General features: G+C 36.9%; 1 protein-coding gene across 2 annotated transcripts in view; it reads right to left on the bottom strand.

Annotated features, from left to right (window-relative positions):
* Window positions 1-9,360: 9,360 nt before the first annotated feature.
* Window positions 9,361-18,728, bottom strand: part of UCHL3 (ubiquitin C-terminal hydrolase L3) — a 44,055-nt gene continuing 34,687 nt past the window's right edge. For both annotated transcript variants that reach the window (XM_037153249.2, XM_053665627.1), the window contains exons 6-8: window positions 15,246-15,321; window positions 10,179-10,237; window positions 9,361-9,575 (exon numbers count right to left, since the gene is read on the bottom strand). In XM_037153249.2, coding sequence (XP_037009144.1) covers window positions 9,492-9,575; window positions 10,179-10,237; window positions 15,246-15,321 — 219 coding nt within the window. In that variant the 3' untranslated portion in view covers window positions 9,361-9,491. The remainder of the gene's footprint in view (window positions 9,576-10,178; window positions 10,238-15,245; window positions 15,322-18,728) is intronic.

Below are 18,728 nucleotides of genomic sequence, written 5' to 3'. Positions count from 1 at the left end.
AAATTCAGGAGAGAGGGTTCAATATTTTTAATATTGTGGCAACTGTCAGTGGAAGTTCAGGTTAAATATTCCTGGAGATGCTCTGCAAAATGGATTTCAATTATATCTTAATTTACTTCTTAATCTCCTACCTCCTCTTTTCCATCTGCAGATGTTCCTGAAGAAGGCCAAATGGAGACATTCTGCATTAGTACTTTCAAACAATGCAGTGGAACCAGTCGAAGAACTCTTACCCCCTGCACTGCGGGCTCCCCCAGCACACAGGTCACACCACCCCCCACCAATGTAGGCACTGATCAGTGGCCCCCAGATTGCCAGAACTCAGCGTCTGTTCTAAACATAGGAAATCCAACTGTAAAAAGTAGAAATACAGTATGCCCCAATTTTCTTCATAGCAGTTGTAACTAAAACCTATAAACCTACAAAATAGGTTTATACCACAACCCTATGTTGAACTTCCCTGACCTCGGTTTGTCACTCTAGCACCATATTGAAATTCATCAAAATTCAAGTAGCTATAAATGAAGCATGAATAGAAATAATAGCTTGAAATGTTGAAATAATTGCTCGGAGTTATTTAGATTCTATAAACAGCAATCAAAATGAAAAACAGCACTCTTGGTCCCCCAAGAGGAAAAGATTCAGATAAAAATGTTTTTCTAATGAGCAGTATGCTTTGGTATAATATTATTATAGGAAAGACAAAAATTCCAATCATCCTTGCTAAATTGCATGTCTGCGAACTTCAGCTATTTTAGATTTTTTAGGTTAAACCATTTCTGAGTTACAGAAAAAAAATGTGCAGCTCCTTTGTGCATGGAAATGAAATGGAATCTCTTCATTCCATCTTTTTTACTGAAATTCCTTAGAAAATTAGGTGAATCTGATGATTCATGATACAGACTTTGAAATTATGCTCAACATATCTTATTGCCCTCACGGGGTAATTGCGATGATAATAATAGTTACCATTTTTGCATGGTGCCTTTTAATACTATATTTATAATTTTCACCAAAAAACCTGTACACGGTTACCTTTATTTAAGGTGTTCATAATTTGCCCCAAATCACTCAGAGTCAGAGCCAGGAATCAACCCATCTAAAACCAAAATGTGACCTCTGTTCGTGAAGCAATGATATTTAGATAATTCTTAGAGATCCTGATACTGTCTTTTGTTTTTTGTAAAACCTCTACAAATAACCTCAGTCTCGTGCTATCAATCAAGCCTGCGAGAACACTGGAATTCTAAATTACCAAGGCCAGACGTTTTCTAGTGACGCAGTTTTCACAACATAGCCACTTAGTAGGAAAGAATATTGATTTAAAGTAGAAAAAAATTCTTTTAAAAAGTTTCATCAGCCAGACTCTCCAAATTTAAAGGAAAAGGTGTCTCTCCCTCCTGCCCAAGGTTCACCTCTTCAACTGGGTTCTACAAGTCCCATCCTCCAAGTGGGGACCTCTTGTTACCATCAGTATTTAGCTAGAAAAGGGGAGCACAGGGAACTAAAAATTGAGCTTAATAAAATGGAGAGCTTAGGCCTATTTGCTTCACCAGGAAGCTACAGCTTTTCACACCCCAGGGGATCACAGCTTTGCTTCTCCAAGGGAATTAACCCTCCTCCCTTCCCTGCTCTGGTTCTAGATTGTTGGGGGAGGGGGCACAGGAGGAGGTGCTGGATCATAGAGGCCTGTCAGTGTAACTGGGGGGATGGACCCTATCCAAAGTCCGCAAAAACCTGTGAAGTTGACTGGTCACTTTGAGCAAGCACCTAGTCCGTCCCCAAGCCCAGCTCCTGGTTATAACCCCAGGGGAACAAAGAAGCTCTCGGCCTTGCTTGTGACCCACACTCACATGGTGCACACGCCTGTTTGCTCTTTGGCCATGTGGCTGCTATGGGAACTCTCACAGGGACTCCAGGAGGGAGCCCTGCAGCTGGAAACCCACGCTGAGCTAGCCGGATGCTGGACTGCACTGGACTTGAATATGGAGCGGCCCTCCTGAAGACGAGACTGGACTTTTTCCATGGTGAGACACATGGAGATGGGACACTGGGAAGTCAGGAGGGGAACCCTCTTAATTGTACATCATCCATAAACCGTACAATACAGCCACATCCTCCCATGAGGATCTCAGGAAATTCTTTTTCTTTTGTTGCCACCAGAACCCCACTTCCTTTGATAACACTCTGACCAGCAACCTGAGTGATCGTTAGAAACACACACTCGCAGGCCCCAAACCTAATGGCTGAACCAGAACCTCCATTTTGACAAGATCTGAGATCTCGTTTGTGCGTTGAAGTTTGAAATGCTCTGGTAGACTATGTGTATCTTACCCCTCCCTCGGTTCCTCAACCATTCCATTCCTTTCCTGTGCTCTCAATTTTTCTCTGCGTGTTTTTCACCTCTCACATTGGAAGGTTCTTTTAAAAGCCCCCTGCTGATCCTATCCTGTACCCAGCCAGGATCTCACTTCTCTCCTTTTCTCAGTCACGTACCTTGAAGGGGGGCATCTGTACTCCCTGAATCCCTATCTTCGCCACCTGTTCACACCTCCACCCAGGGCAGTATAAGCACCTGCAGAACATCATCTGGTCCCTACTATAAGCTACGTACTGTATCAGACTCTGAGGATAAATATGTAAGAGGCACGCCCCTCATCTTCAGATGACTAACTCCAAAACCATTTGACACAGATGAGCACTGACGCCCTAATCTGCCAATTTCAGTAAGCACTTTTTGTGGATTGTGAGATAGGAGGGCCCAGCTATCTTCCATAAATCAGACACTAAAGATTTTGCAAAAACAGAAAATAACGCTACTCTTCTAATTTTTATTTTTTTATAAAACTATTGTTTACCATATGATGAGCTTAATTTTTTACGTGACTCAATAAAGGTTTTCAAAATTTGTTTTAATCTCTAATACAGATCAACCGATGTAACCTCTGTAAACGTTTCTAGTTCAGTAGGGACCAGACCATTCTTGTTCAGAATGTTTAGAAGCTCCTGAGGCCAAAAAGTTTTAGAACAACTGGATCCCATTCTAAAACCAGGTTAGTTGCTCATCAAGTCCCTCATATCTACACAGCTATCAACTGTAGACTTACTATTAGAGGGATATGAATACATTTGCCTCAGCACTTGTCTGATGTTTTATTAATGCAGCCAAAGGCACCTTTTCCCTGGGTGTGCCAGGCACAGTGGCAACAACAGATGGCCACTAGCCCTGAAAAACTAGGACTTCACTGCAGTACATGCAGCAACTGAGGTACATGCTCTTGTCTGTTGAAAAGGAAAAAGAGGCCCTGGCTGGTGTAGCTCAGTGGATTGAGCACAGGCCTGCAAACCAGATGGTCAAGGTTCGATTCCCAGTCAGGGAACATGCCTGGATTGCAGGCCAGTTCCCAGTGGGAGACACACAAGAGGTAACCATACATTAATGTTTCTCTCCCTCTCTCCTTCCCTTCCCCTCTAAAGATAAATGAATAAAATCTTAAAAAGAAAATGAAAAAGAGCAAGGAAAAACCAGGTGCAGAATTGGTTGGAGTGTAAAAGTCCTTTCTTTGCTTATTTTGCCCCTAAGCCATATTTGCTACAGCTCTTACAATACAATCAGAACTGCTGCGCTCTTATCTTGAATACTTTCTATGTCCCTGAATATTAAGCCATACCAAGCCATACCAGAATGTGGCTATTAGAGCAGGTATTTTTATCATATTACAATAAAGAAATATTTAGGGTATTTGCATTTTGTTTATAAAACAAGTCCGTTTATCAAAAGAACGCATCTTTTAAATTACACCCAAACCATGAAAGATCATGCTTTGGTTTCAATGGTAAAGTATGTGAACAGTGCAACCTCCCCATAACTCGTACATTCCGCACTTGGTTTTTAGTTGTATCCTAACTTTGTTGAGAGCAAAGGCACTGACTCTTATAAGCAAAAAACCATTAACTATTGGACTTCACCTCTGTACACTAGTATCAAATGTGTGTATTTCTATAGTGGGGGTGGAAAGGAGGAACTTCTGCATTCGAATATTTACTATTCAGGGTAGAATGAAGAAAAGTAACTTTCTACTGCTTAGCCCTAGAAGAAAATTCAAATGCAGTCCCTCGCCACCCAGCACAGGTAAACGCAGTAGGCAATGCAACTTTTCACCAGACAGGTTTTACCACATTCTTTAAGAACAGTCTCGTTTACAAGCTTTGCACGCGTGTGCTTCCAGCCTTTCATATTTAGGACACTATCAAAGCCTCAAGCAACATATTTTCATCTTGTCCTCACAGAACATGTGTAGGACACAGAGATTTTTTTAAAATACATTTTATTGATTATGCTATTACAGTTGTCCCATTTCCCCCCTTCACACACCTCCACCCTGCACATCCCTCCCATCCACATCCCCCCCTTTAGTTTATGTCCATGTGTCATAAGTTCTTTAGCTCCTACATTTCCCATGCTATTCTTACCATCCCCCTGTCTATCTTCTTCCTACCATCTATGCTACTTATTCTCTGTACCTTCTCCCCCTCTCCCCTCCTCCCACTTCCCTGTTGCTAACCCTCCATGTGATCTCCATTTCCGTGTTTCTTTTCCTGTTCTAGTTGTTTGCTTAGTTTGTTTTTGTTTTATGTGTGGTTGTTAATAATTGAGTTTGCTGTCATTTTACTGTACATATTTTTTATCTTCTTTTTCTTCTATAAGTTCCTTTAACATTTCATACAATAAGGGCTTGGTGATGATGAACTCCTTTAACTTGACCTTACCTGAGAAGCACTTTATCTGCCCTTCTATTCTAAATGAAAGTTTTGCTGGATAGAGCAATCTTGGTTGTAGGTCTTTGGATTTCATGACTTGGAATACCTCTTTCCAGCCCCTTCTTGCCTGTAAGGTCTCTTTTGAGAAATCAGCTGTCAGTCTGATGGGAACTCCTTTGTAGGTGACTGTCTCCCTTTCTCTTGCTGCTTCTAGGATCCTCTTCTTCATTTTAATCTTAGCTAATGTAATTATGATGTGCCTTGGTGTGTTCCTCCTTGGGTCCAACTTCTTTGGGACTCTCTGATCTCCCTGGACTTCCTGGAAGTCTATTTCCTTTGCCATACTGGGGAAGTTCTCCTTTATTATTTGTTCAAATAACTTTTCCACTTGTTGCTGTTCCTCTTCCTCTTCTGGTGCCCCTATAATTTGGATGTTGGAATGTTTAAAGGACACAGAGATCTTAAAGGATACACTATTCACATAAATACCAATGTTGTTCATGTGTTGATAAAGGGCACAGAGAATCGATTGTATCACTCAGAACATTTGGAATGTATTCTGGACCACGGATTTTTAAGTTATTCAATTTATCCTCATATCTGTCTTATAGATGAAAAAGTTTCATCATCTATTTCTAAGCATTTTAAATTATTTTAAATAATCATTTTGCAAAATAACATTAAGTATAAGTTATATGAATCGAATGCTTCTACACCAAGGATTACCAGCCACCTTCTCAATTAGACAACGAGGTAATGCTCACAATATTCAGCCTTTACTGTCTACGTAACCTCCCACAGAATGCTGAGGTGTGACGGCGTCATACTCTCACATGCCCAGTGGGCGAAAGCAACAGATAGGCTCAGAATCACTCTCCTCAACAAAGAAGTCAAGAGAAAGATTTCAAGCAACTTTTATTCAAAAGCAAAATGAGTAAGAACATAACAGGACACTAGGCATGTGGACTGGTCTGAGCAACCGACGCCATTGGCACCAAAAGCATCAACACCCTTCATGACACTGAAGCTCCTACACAATACTTTATGCGCTTAAGAGGTCAAACATTTGAAATTGAAAGAAGCAAGCTAAATGATAACACTTAATTTCTGCAATCTGAAAAACTCAGTATATTCTACAGTGGCTTTCAGCTGTAATTTTGTAGAGAGCACAAATGACTTCATTTTAAGATCTTATGACAAAAATCTCATGAGCTAAAAATATTAACTATTAAACTTTATGTGTGTACAAAGCCTTCTAAATTAGTTCTGAGAACCATTTAAAATGCACACTCTTCAAAGTGATATTACTTTAACTTCAGTCAAGGATTTAAATAATGCACAGAAAATTTGGACCAAAGTCATTTGCCTATTCAAAGTATGAATGTGTGTACACATATATATACACACACATATACATATCTACACATACACGCACATGTTAGTTTCTGGGTAATGAATATACAAATATATATTTGCATGTGTGTATAAATGTACATATATATACAGTTAAGACTTCCCTAAAAGAAATACATTTCTATGAATAGAAAAGTATAAAAAGTGATGAAACTACGCTTCTCTACAATTTTCTTACAAGCAGTGATATAGGAACTTAAGCTTACAAATGCTTTGTTTTGAAAGCTATATTATTAGACAAACATTAATGACCGAAAATCTCTCTTAAACTATGTTTTTATAAAATGAGATAAGCAGGTTGTATGTCATATACAACCCAAGTATAAAGCTTTCCTAATAAGCATTGCACACAAATAAATCAGATTTCATTAAAATAACTTTTACACAGAACTAATGATTTCCACTTAAGACATACTAAACTTTGATTTGCCATAGAATACAGATAACTTGTTTTATTCACAAAGGAACATGGAAAATATTAGAGGTTAAATACTGTGGAGTTCTTAAATGCTCCTGTTTCAGTAATTCAAAGCAAACTACTACATCCGGTGAAAGGTGAATTTTAGTCAATTTCCAAAAGCAAAAGTCCACCCAGCAAAAATATTTAAAAAGTTTCTGTTCTCATTTGAGCTCCATTTCCCCAAATACATTATGGTCATTAACAGCAATATACAGAAATGAACCACAACTTGATCACTTAGTGTGTTTCTACAAGCTTCCAAACAAAACTAATCCCTCAGTCTACAAGTGCTAAGTTCAATTTTATATTCCACAAAGGACTGTTACCCTAAAATGTGTGCAAAAGAATGCTAGTTCTAAATGTTGCTCCATATAATGTTTAGAAATGATATTTGTAATATATATTCTTTAAAAATTCTGAGTTCTGCAATTGCCCCACTCAATATATTTGCATTAAAGAAAATTGACTGTAACCCAATATTTTCAAAAGGTACTTAATCTCAAACTCTTCTTGCTGGTTAACAGTCAGCCAAGTTAATATTACTCATATTAAATGTTGAGAAACTATGAGAATTCTTATGAGATGCCATTAAGGACCTATTAAAAATTATATAGTAAAAGAAGACTGCTTAGAAATATTTAAAAGTTAAGTTGATATAGAAGACAGATATAAATACAAAATGCAAACAATAAAAGATCACTAGCTTGTTAATTGGCATGACAAAGCATCAACTAGTTTATTACATTGTTTCAAAACATTTCTTCATCCCTCTTGTGTCCATTGCTTCCTTCAAACCCTCTTCACCATAGACAGGTGGTGAATTTAAATCTCTTCCAAAGTGACTTTTCCATCGTAGTCCCAAATTTAACATGCATGTGATTCATTCTGAGATCTTATTGAAAATGCAGGTCTCATTTAGCAGGTCTAAGGTGAGGTCTGAAATTCTTCATTTCTAACAAGTTCCCGAGTAATACTGAAGTAGCTTAACTGTACTTTGAATAACAAAGATCTAATCCATTCTGCAAGCCGCTGCCCTATTACTGGTCCTAAAATAACACTTAGCTCATGTTACTGCCTCAGGAATGTATTATTAACTCAGTGAATCTTATACAAACATTTACACTCAATTTCATCAGATTTTCAATAAATGATTCAATGTGCATTTCACAAGTATACACACCTGTGTAGCCAATGCTTTCCCCCAAAAATTATGACATTGCCATCACCCCAACCCTGTTTTGACCCAGCTCTATAAATACCCTAACCACTATTCCGCTGCCTTCCACCTGTACTTCAGGACTCAGCTGAAGCCCTTCCTTCTTCAACATATACCCCAAATTACTCACAGGCCTCTATCTAAATCACTACTACATTAATTTCCCCCTTATCCATGGGACATATATTCCAAGACCCCAGTGGATGCCTGAAACTGGATAGTACCAACCTTATACATACTGTTTTTCCCTCTACATACATGCTTTTCACTTAGAGGGAGCACTTTGCAGATTCTCTTTGGCTTATCCCAACTGCCAGCATCGCTACCCTTGCCTTTGAACACAAACGCTGAGACGCCACAACAGTGGATCTGCTGCTGAGACAGGAACTAAGTGATTAATAATAAGCAGAGTGTAAACAGTGGGGATATGATGGATGAAGAGATGATTCACATCTCAGGCAGGACGGAGCTGGGCAGTGCAAGATCTCATCACGCTACTCACAATGGTGCACAACTTGAGTTATTACTGGAATTTCCCATTTAATAATTTCAGACTGTGTTTGACCACAGGTAACTGAAACCATGGAAAGCAAAACCCCAGATAAGGAGGAACTACTTTACTGTTATGACCTGGCCATCACCATCTCCCCCTGAACAAAAGTAGTGGGCTCCTCACACATCTCTCTACCTCTGCCCCTGTCCCTTCCCCAATGTTATCCACAGAGGCATCAGTGATCTCCGAAAATTATAAATCGAACCAGGTCACTCTCTCACTTAATACTCTCCAAAGGTCCACTAACACAGCTGAGATAAACCCAAAAGCTTTCCCTGCACTCGTGTCAGAAGTCCCCCTTCTCTGACCTCATCTCTTACTCCTTTCTCCATTACTTTCCAGACTCCGGCCATAGGAACCTTCTCTCTGGTGTCACAACACAGCGAGACGGTCCCACTCCAGGGACGCTGCATTAATTATTCCCTCTCCCCTCCCCCACCACGTTTCTGTTACTGGCTACTTTTTGCTATTCAGAGCTCAGCCTCCAAGTTACCTCCTCACAGAAGACTTCACTGACCACAAAGTCTAAAGTAGACACTCAGTCACTGCCTAATACAAACCCAACTTTAATTTTCTGTGTAGTATCTATTATTGACGTGTGTCTTATTCATGTGTTCATCTGTCTCTTATCACAAAAACATAAGTCCCAAGATTACGGAACTTGTCGATACTGTTCCCAGCTGTAACTCCAGCACATGCGACAGTGTCCAGGTCATTACAAATAGATGCTCAACAAATGTTTCCTAAATAAATGTTACCACACATGATATATATATATATACACTATGCAGATGGAATTGTGTCTGTGTCTCCATACAAAACACGACATAAAATTTTAAAGAGAATAAGAAAGCTACTGCTAGTCATAAAACAAGGTAAATCCTTCATAAGAAAGAAACGGAAGATAAGAAATGCAGCTTGAATTCAGAACAAAAGTAATAAAAAACACAGATGAAGTCAAAGTTTAATCACATGAACTTTAATCAGTCAAGTTAATGAAAATATCAAAAATTAGAGCTAGGGTATGGCAGCAGACATTGAAATTTTGTTGCAAATAATACAGTATCTGGTGTTTCCACTGCTGACCACTACGCAGCAGAAAGAGCAATTGCATTGAATCTTAACTCATCGGGGTCTCGTTCCATAAACTTCTTGCAAACTTCTATGGCATCCTGTGGGGAAAATGTGAAATGTTTCAGTTCATAGGCATGTGCTTTACTTACAAATGATAAGTGTTGCATATTTTCCTAATTCATACTAATGTTACACTGCAGACTTATTTCTCCAAATGAAAAATGATTCAGAGCACAGAACAACAGTTGGTGGACTAATTAGCTTAGTGTAAAAGTATAAGATAGAGTCAGTATTCTTTCTCAGAACGTTTTCAAGAAATTGTTAACATGACAATTACATGTTTCATTGATTCTAAGCCATACAATTTGGTCATAAATTTAAAAATCTCTGAAATTAGCATCAAGATACAAATGATGGTATCTTGGATTTAATGAAATATGGAACACAATGTGCAAGTCTTTCAAAACTACTCTTGTCTTTTTCTAATTTGGTACTTGTTCACACAAAGAGCTTTGAAAACTTCTTTATTTGATGTAGGTTAACACTAGCTCAAATTTTTCTTTTTTGGATTTTTTTTTTCCAAGAGAGCCAGGAAGTATCCCAATACAGATAAAATATTATACAAGTGATCTTCAGAGATGTTTCACAAATAAGAAGAACATCAGTAACACTTGGAGTGGGCCAACAAGTTCTACTGTTACCTCTAACAATGTTTCATCACTAGTTTCACCGTGGTTAATCGGAAACGGTTTCCGTCCATCTGCAAAACACAGACAGCTGAATGACTAGCTGCTTGCACAACACGACGCACTCTGACTTCCCCCTCCTCTTCTCACGGTGAGGCGAAGGCTAAATGGTATTGAAAATGATCCCTCCTAAACCAAATACTTTAAATGTGCTACCTATGAATATTTTTAACGTTGAAAGTCACCAGAATCTTGTTTCCGTGTTTGAAAGCCTACATTATCTTCATAAACACAGTTTATTGGAGATACATATTGGTTTTAACTTCCTAAAAAGAATATGTAAACTTAGTAAGTCAGACTCTTATAAAGTTACAATCCCAGTTTTTACCTTCAAAAAACCCTCTTTCTTCCCTTTAAAAGTGAAAGTGGAAGGCTTCTACGTAAGACTGCCATGTTCACATCAAGGAGAGGGGGCCGCCACGGTTTGCGTGTTACCACCAACTCTGCTCCACCGAGCGAGCCGTATATGGCAAAAATCTAAGTAAACAGGGTTTCTTTCCTGACAATCAAAAATAATTAACCATGATTATAATCACCTGACTAAACTAGTACTTTTTTTAATGCTGTAAAAAAAAAAGTCCAGAATTTATCATATAAATTCATGCTATCCAAAGTAACTAACTGATACTCCACACTTGGTGAGACAAGAGAAGGTTTACAGTTGTTTGTTTGGAAAATACTACAATAATTAACAAATAATAATATAAGAATAAACCCTGTATTTCACATACTCACAACTGTAAACTCACTTTTGCCCCACCCTGTGTATCCAAATTTGTAATTTCAGTTACTTGTACGTGGCACTTCAAGTACAATCCACAAAACACAACCCCTTCTACAACTCCATGGCTTCTGAATATAATAAATAAAATTTTTGAGTCAACAGGTATATGTAGTAATACACTTGGACTACTAGATACTACATTTAAAGAAAAATATAGGTGAAAATTAACCAAATGAAAACTAAGGTTACTTAGAAGTGATTTTTTTCTTAAAAACCATATGTTGTTCTCTTAGTCACTATTTTCTTTTTTCATTTTGATTCCTTTAATCTTGTGTAAAAACTATTTTTATATTTTCAATGATGTTGACATTCAATATTGTTAGTTTCAGGTACACAGCCAGTGGTTAGACAATGGTGCACTTTGCTGAGTGTTCCCTGATATTCTCGGTGCCCGCCTGGCACCACACAGTTATTAGAATATTATTGACCATATTCCCTGGGCTGTATTTTCCCCGTAACTATTTTGTAACCACTAATTCGTACTTCTTAGCCCCCTCACCTCCTACACCCGTCCCCCTAATTCTCCTCCATCCTGACAGCCATCAGTGTGTTCTCTGTAAGTATGAGTCTGTTTCTGACTTGTTCATTTATTTTGGTTTTTTAGATTCTACCTATAGGTGAAGTCATATGGTATCTTTCTCTGACTTACTGAACTTAGCATAATACCCTCTAGGTCCATCCATATTGTTGCAAATGGTAAAATTTCATTCTTTTTTTATGGCCAAGTAATATTTCATTGCATACCACATCTTTCTTTCTTATTTATTTATTTATAAATAATCCTCACTCAAGGACATGTTTATTGATTTTGAGAGAGAGAGAGAACATGCATGTGAGAAACATGGATTGATTGCCTCCTGGGGATCAACCCACAACCCAAGTGTGTGTCCTGACCAGGAATCAAATCCACAACCTTTTGTTGCATGGGACGGTGCTCCGAACAACTGAGCCACCTGACCACTTCTTTGTCCAACTATATGTTGATGAACAATTTGGTTGCTTCCATATCTTGGCTATTGTAAATAACACTGCAATGAACATAAAGATGTGTATATCTTTTCAAATTAGTGTTTTGGATTTCTTAGGATAAATACCCAGACGTGGAACTGCTGGTCCGTAAGGTAGTCCTGGTTTTAATTTTTTGAGGAATCTCTGTACTGTTGTCCATGTATAATCCCACCAACAGTGGCTGAGGGCTTCCTTTTCCCACATCCTCATGAACATAAATCTTGTTGATTTATTTATGATAGTCCGTCTGACAGGTGTCAGATAATACCTCATTGTAGTTTTAACCTGCATTTCTCTGATGATTAGTGAAGTTGAGCATCTTTTCATATCTCTATTGGCCATCTGTGTGTCCTCTTTGGAGAAGTGTACATTCAGGCCCTCTGTCCATTTTTGAATTGTGTTTTTGTGTTTTGAGCTGTAAATGTTCTTTGTATATTTTGGATACTAAACCCTTATTGGATGTATCCTTGGAAAATACCTTCAATTTGGTTGCTTTTTCATTTTGTTGATGGTTTCCTTTGTTGGGCAGTAACTTTTGATGTAGTGCCATTTTTTTTGTTTCCTTTGCCCAATGAGATATTTTTTAAAAATTACTAATGTGTAATATTGAAGAGCACATTAACTAAGTTTGCTTCTATGAGTTTTAAGCTTTCAAGTCTTATATTTAATTCTTTAATGCATTGAGTTTATTTTTGTATATGGTATAAGAAAGTGGTCTAGTTTCTTTTTTTTTTTTGCATACATCTGTCCAGTTTTCCAACACCATTTACTAAAGAGACTGCCTTTACCCCACTGACTATTCTTGCCTCCTTTGTTATATACCCTTCTTGTTCAATACTCCTTTTGAATTTATTAGGAATCCACATTACAGTTACTGTCCATTTCCCTTGAAATTGCCCGTCTTCATTTGTCTTGTACTTATCCCTGTTCTCTCTGACATCTCAAAGATTATGACTTTTCTTTGGAACTCTGAAGCTCTTTAAACTCATTTGAAGACTGTAATCCCCAAAGGGCTCCAATTCTCTATCAGCTGTACTGATCATTCTTCTTGCTAAAGAACAACTAAACCAAACTAGATCTCACTAGTTCTGCCTTTCTTTTCTGATGTTCTTATTTCAAATCAACTTTAAAATCCTTGTGTTGATCTTGGCATGCTACAACAGAGGACCCTTCTTCATATGTAGCACACACCTGACATGTTTTCCCTCTAGTGCTAGCTAACCAGTCAAACAGAGTTTTTTAGACAACTCTCTGCTTCCCATTGAAATGATCAGAGACTTTTTCCCCTAAATATCTTTTCAGTGTTATAGTTTGTTCTATTACTAAGTCTCTCAGCCTCAAAGTCACCATTGCCTTTTAGTCCCTGGTTATGGATCATGTTTATCATTTCTCTGGCCTTTTCTAAATCTATTTCCTTGAAGTCACCGGAATGTGTCTAGTAAGTCTCAGCACTCTCTTCATTCCCATTTCTACTACTTGTTCTTTATCACTCAAAATTCAGAATGGAAATGAAGTTTCCAGCAATCAGTCACATAACTGAAAACCCCAATCATTATTATATCCTCTCTATATAGAAATTTTATAAACTGAATTAGCAAAGCATTGTCTTCCAAAATGCTCAGCAGGTCTGTTATATACTCCCATCACAATTTCATTTCATTTTACTTTGGTTCTTACTTAAATCATTCTACTATAGAAGACAACCTTCTAGGTACACATTTTTATAAATATTACAGTATTTCACCCCGTCTGGTGTGGCCCAGTGGGTTGAATGCCAGCCTGCAAACCAAAGGGTCACTAGTTCTATTCCCAGTCAGGGCACATGCCTGGGTTGCAGGGCAGGTCCCCAGTAGGGGACATGCAAGAGGCAACCACACACTGATGCTTTTCTCCCTCTCTTTCTGTCCTTCTTCTCCTCTCTATAAAAATAAATAAATAAAATCTTTAAAAAATATACTATGGTATTTCTTTGTCTCCTTTAATAAAGCCATTTCTTTTTAATAAAGTATATGATTTTGTTGCCATATGCCAAATGTATAAAATCCATCTAAATTTTATGGACCACATTTATCAGTTGTAGTGAGTCTTTTCTTTCTTTTTTCCCCCCAAAATTTATTTATTTATTTTTAGAGAGAGGGGAAGGGGAAGGAGAAAAAGAGGAAATGAAACATCAATGTGTGGTTGCCTCTCACATGGCCCCCACGGCAGACCTGGCCCGCAACCCAGGCATGTGCCCTGACTGGGAATCAAACTGGTGACCTTTGGTTTGCAGCCCACACTCAATTCACTGAGCTATACCAGCCAGGGCCAAGGCCTTTCAAAACTCTTCATCTTTAACCTATACGAATGTCTATCTGTTGTGCTGTACACCTGAAACTAATACCAAAAAAGTGTTGAATAAAAACTATAATCAAAAATTTTTTTGTTTAAAAAACTCTTTGTCTTTAAAGAAAATAAAAGTGGCAAGGTAATAATGAAAAGCAGTTCACTTTTTTGTTTCTTTATTTGGCCTTTTTTTAACCAAGGAGAAGGACAAGAAGGATTCATGAGAACTACAGTACTACATATCAGTTGTGAAGGAATCTTAAGAAGTTCTCTGTCTGGATGAAACAATTAAAATTATGAGGATTTCCTCCAAATAGTCCCCAAAATAGCCTACCTACAGTTAAAATTACAAGAACTAAATGCAGTCATAGGCCAAAATACTAAGTAATTAGTCATGGGTACATGGGTACTCTGACATACACCTTAAGAAGGAATTGCCAGAAAACATAGACACCCATAAAATCTCTTTTAAAAAGTCAGATGCAGTGCAGAGGGACAGCACAAAAGCCTAAAAACCAGTGATACTCATGACCAAATACAAAAACTAGTCATGAATAGTAATGTGTTAAAACTAGTTTCAGGATCAAGATGGCTCAGGAAGATGCTGATGATAACTATCTCAAAAACTTAGTAGAGACTGCTGAACTAACGGATGTGCGGGAGCTTCCCGTAGTGACTTTTACTTGACCGCTTTGCTAAAATGCAGAGGTGGCAAACGTTCCTGAAGTCTAAGTGCCTGAACACCAAAAACCATTTCTTATTTTCTAGAAAGTCCTAAATGAAAAATTTCTCATTATGTCATCAATTAATTTAAGCACACCAAATATCAACAGTCCTGTTAATCATAAATACACACTTTCCCATTTCCAATTTCTCTCCCCAGAATAAATTTTAGAAGTTCTTACCTAATTCATAGAGATGCCCATCTACATGAACTAATGCAATAAAATGAAGATCTACTTTTTCATCTATACTTGGTGCCTGGAATGGGAGGAAAAATACATACAGTATATGTTAGTAGACAAATAAATCAATCGAGTACATGTAAACACATATAAATACTATCAAACGACACAGAGAACATTTATCCAAAATAATTCAAGACTTAACCTTTGATATGGTGGACAAGTAAATATGTTTACATTTATAAAAATGTGCTCACCCATCAACCAGAAAAATGTTGACTTCAAGAATATCTTTCTTAATCTCAATCATCTGGAAGCCTATAGTTCTGTTCACCCTCAAAGCCCCCGTGCTTAGCACAATGCCTGGTATATAGCAGATGTACAATGTAAACTTGCTGGATGAAATGGATGCATGAAGCCATTGGTCTAATTTTTGAAACTTGAAAAAATAAAGTCTTTTCAATTTAATAACAGCATAAACAGAGTTAAAAATAAAAACCTTTTCAATTCTAAAGACATCAAGAAAGGGAATTCTCTTAATGACTTCCCCTTGGTAATCTCATCTTCTGAGTAAAATAAGTATCTTTATTCATCCTAAATTCAAAAGGTTTAAAATGGACCTTTAAAAAAAATGAATAGATGCAGGAATATACCCCAATAGATTAAAGGGGAAAAGTAAGAATGAGAACAAATTAAAATACAATTAACTGTAGCCTGTGGCTTTTCTCTTGCTTTCTTAGTAAACTATTTGAAACTAAAACTATACCAAGGTTTTTAGAGATTACCAAATCAATCTGCATGAGCAGCATCTGCTACCTCTGTTAAACATTCAACTTACGCCAAGTCAGTTCATGACGCCCTGACACTGTCTATAATACACAGTAACTGCACAGTTAACACAGGTGTGTGTTAGCTATATATCAAATCTTAATGGTTTGAAGTGAAATACAATCAGTATTAAATGCAAGTACAAATTTTAGGGGCAAAAGTTGTAAACAGGCATAATTCAAATTACATCTCATCTTATTTAACATCCTATAACACAATAGCACCTTACTTAACTCTGAAATTCATACTTTTCACCCTTTAGTAATCATAAAATTTTAAGTTAACATGAAGTTTTCAGGCACAGAAATCGAAAGGCCCAGAAAAAACATAATTATCTTGGATTTACTGAATGTTTTTGAAACATTTACAGATAAAGTGATTTATGTGATCTCATTCTACTCTTCCAAAATGATTTTCCTCAAGTTTATGAATGAGTGCACCACACACAAAAAATGGTGGCAAACTAGCTCTTTCCAAGTTCAATATGTAACTAAAGAATTCTGCAGCCGGTAGGAATCAAAGTTACCTGGTTTTACTGCCCTTAGACTCCTCTCTCTCACGGTCCCTCCAGCGACCAGGAGCTGTTACTAGGTTTTGTTAGTGATACCTCATACTGAGACTGAAGTATGTTTCTCAGTGCTTTCCATCATTTTATAAAAGGTCTAATAGCTCCTGAACATGATATTTCTTCAAGTAATTAAAGATGGTGATATTGAGTTCCCTTACTTCCTGATCAGAGAATCAAATATACCAGTGATCACTCAGTCCAATACCTTCATTGTACCAATGACCGGAAGCAAATCCAATTAGCCTTTTACAAGACTAAAGCTTAGGCCATTCTATAAACTATAAATTCAATTCTATTTAAAAGTGCTAGAAAGAATTCTTTAACCAAGTAGGAAAAGAGTCTTGTTATCTCATTATAAGACATAATTCTCCAACAGAATATAAAGTATTTTAAATCTTTTGAGCTATTATATTTTCAAAAAAATTAAATTATTTTAACACCATCTCTTCTTAAGAATAACGCATCTTATAGCTCCCATTTTTCATATTTTGCCAGTAAACCTAATACAGGTATGCTACAGATAAAAGTAGTATAATTGGAGTCAGAGGCCTGAATATGTACCCGTTCCCTGTGAACACTGATTTTCTTGTTTTGAGGTTTAAATGAAATGTATTAAAGTAATTTGTAAACTGTTAAGTGCTACTAAACATTCTGTATTATTCCAATATTAATACTGCATTATCACAAATGTAAGAAATCACTAAATCTGGCAACTCAAAATTGGGTCAGCACCTGGTCTGAGCCTTTTCCTTTGGTCTACTTTAACTCGTCTGAATGTCTGAAATGTGCAATTATCCACTGCTTAAAAACCTGAAATTATCCATTGCTTAAAAGGTATTCGACACCAAAACATAAATAAATAAAAAGCAAATTCCAATAAGTTTTTAATTTCAAAAAATGACCAGTAACTAAACAACAAGGCAAAACCTGGAAGTTATAAATTGGGTAATTTTTGCTTATATTAATTAATATTATTTTTATAAAGTTCCCTAATTTAGAATAAAATAGTACTTATCTCAAAGAATTAAGAATATGACATATCTATTCAATAGCAGTTAAATATTACATAAAATTTCAAATTTTAGAAAAGTATAGTTTAAATTTAATCTATAATTATACGGTACTTAAAATATACCAGGCACTGTTCTAAGTGCTTTATATGTACTCACCAATTAACTGTCATACAAAGGTAGGTAATGTAATTGCACCCATTTTATTCTCAAGAAAACTGAGGCACAGAAGCATTAAGTAACATGCTCTAGATCACAAAGCTCGTAAATGATGGAATTTGGGTTCAGACCTAGGCAGTGTCATTCTAGAATCCATGTTCTTAACCCAGACTATGAATATTTATGGAACTATAAAGCAATGGAATTAATATGGAGCAAAGATCAGTATCATATAAAAATATATAAACCTGAAAAAAACAATTTTATGACATGTCCATTTATATTTAGAATATTTTAAGTACAAAGGAATTTATACATATTTAAAATCAACTGTGCCCAAGCAGAATTTGCAAAGTTAGGGTTTTACTCTGATCCTTTAATTCACCTTATATCTCCTACTGTACAAACTGGCACAGCAAGGAAGCAACGAATATCAAATGATAAATGAACAAAAATGACAAATGCACATTGTGACCCAATGAGGACAATGGAACAGAGAAACACCGGTTTGCTGATACTCGGCACAAATGAAAGTCTTTTTTGATGACCATACTGTTACTCGGTGGAAGCAGATGTTTACAGAAAAGTGCCAAGACTCCACTTCATAATTTGAGTGTAGCTCTCGAAGAATAAGTAAGGGCAGGAAAGAATGTATGACACCACTTTTTTAAGCATTAAAATGTATTGGTGATCAGACTTCCACTGGCTTCGAACATCATGATGATTTGCGGAAGTGTCAAGTATCTTATAAGTGCATGGCACACACCAGGTCTTTCTGATAGAACAAAAGGGCAGGCTCCATCAATACACGGTCATTGCCACTATGAGTCCCAAATATCAGAAAGACAAGAGCTATAGTTGCCGAATCCTGCAGTTTATTTCAGTTATAAAAATTATTAGAATTCCATCATTAACCTA

The sequence above is a fragment of the Artibeus jamaicensis genome, unplaced genomic scaffold (assembly GCF_021234435.1).
Source record: "Artibeus jamaicensis isolate MK-2021 breed Jamaican fruit bat unplaced genomic scaffold, CSHL_Jam_final contig_415, whole genome shotgun sequence".
Lineage (NCBI taxonomy): Eukaryota > Metazoa > Chordata > Mammalia > Chiroptera > Phyllostomidae > Artibeus > Artibeus jamaicensis.
Note: the sequence above shows the minus strand (reverse complement) of the source record. Positions and strands in the feature narration are given on the sequence as shown.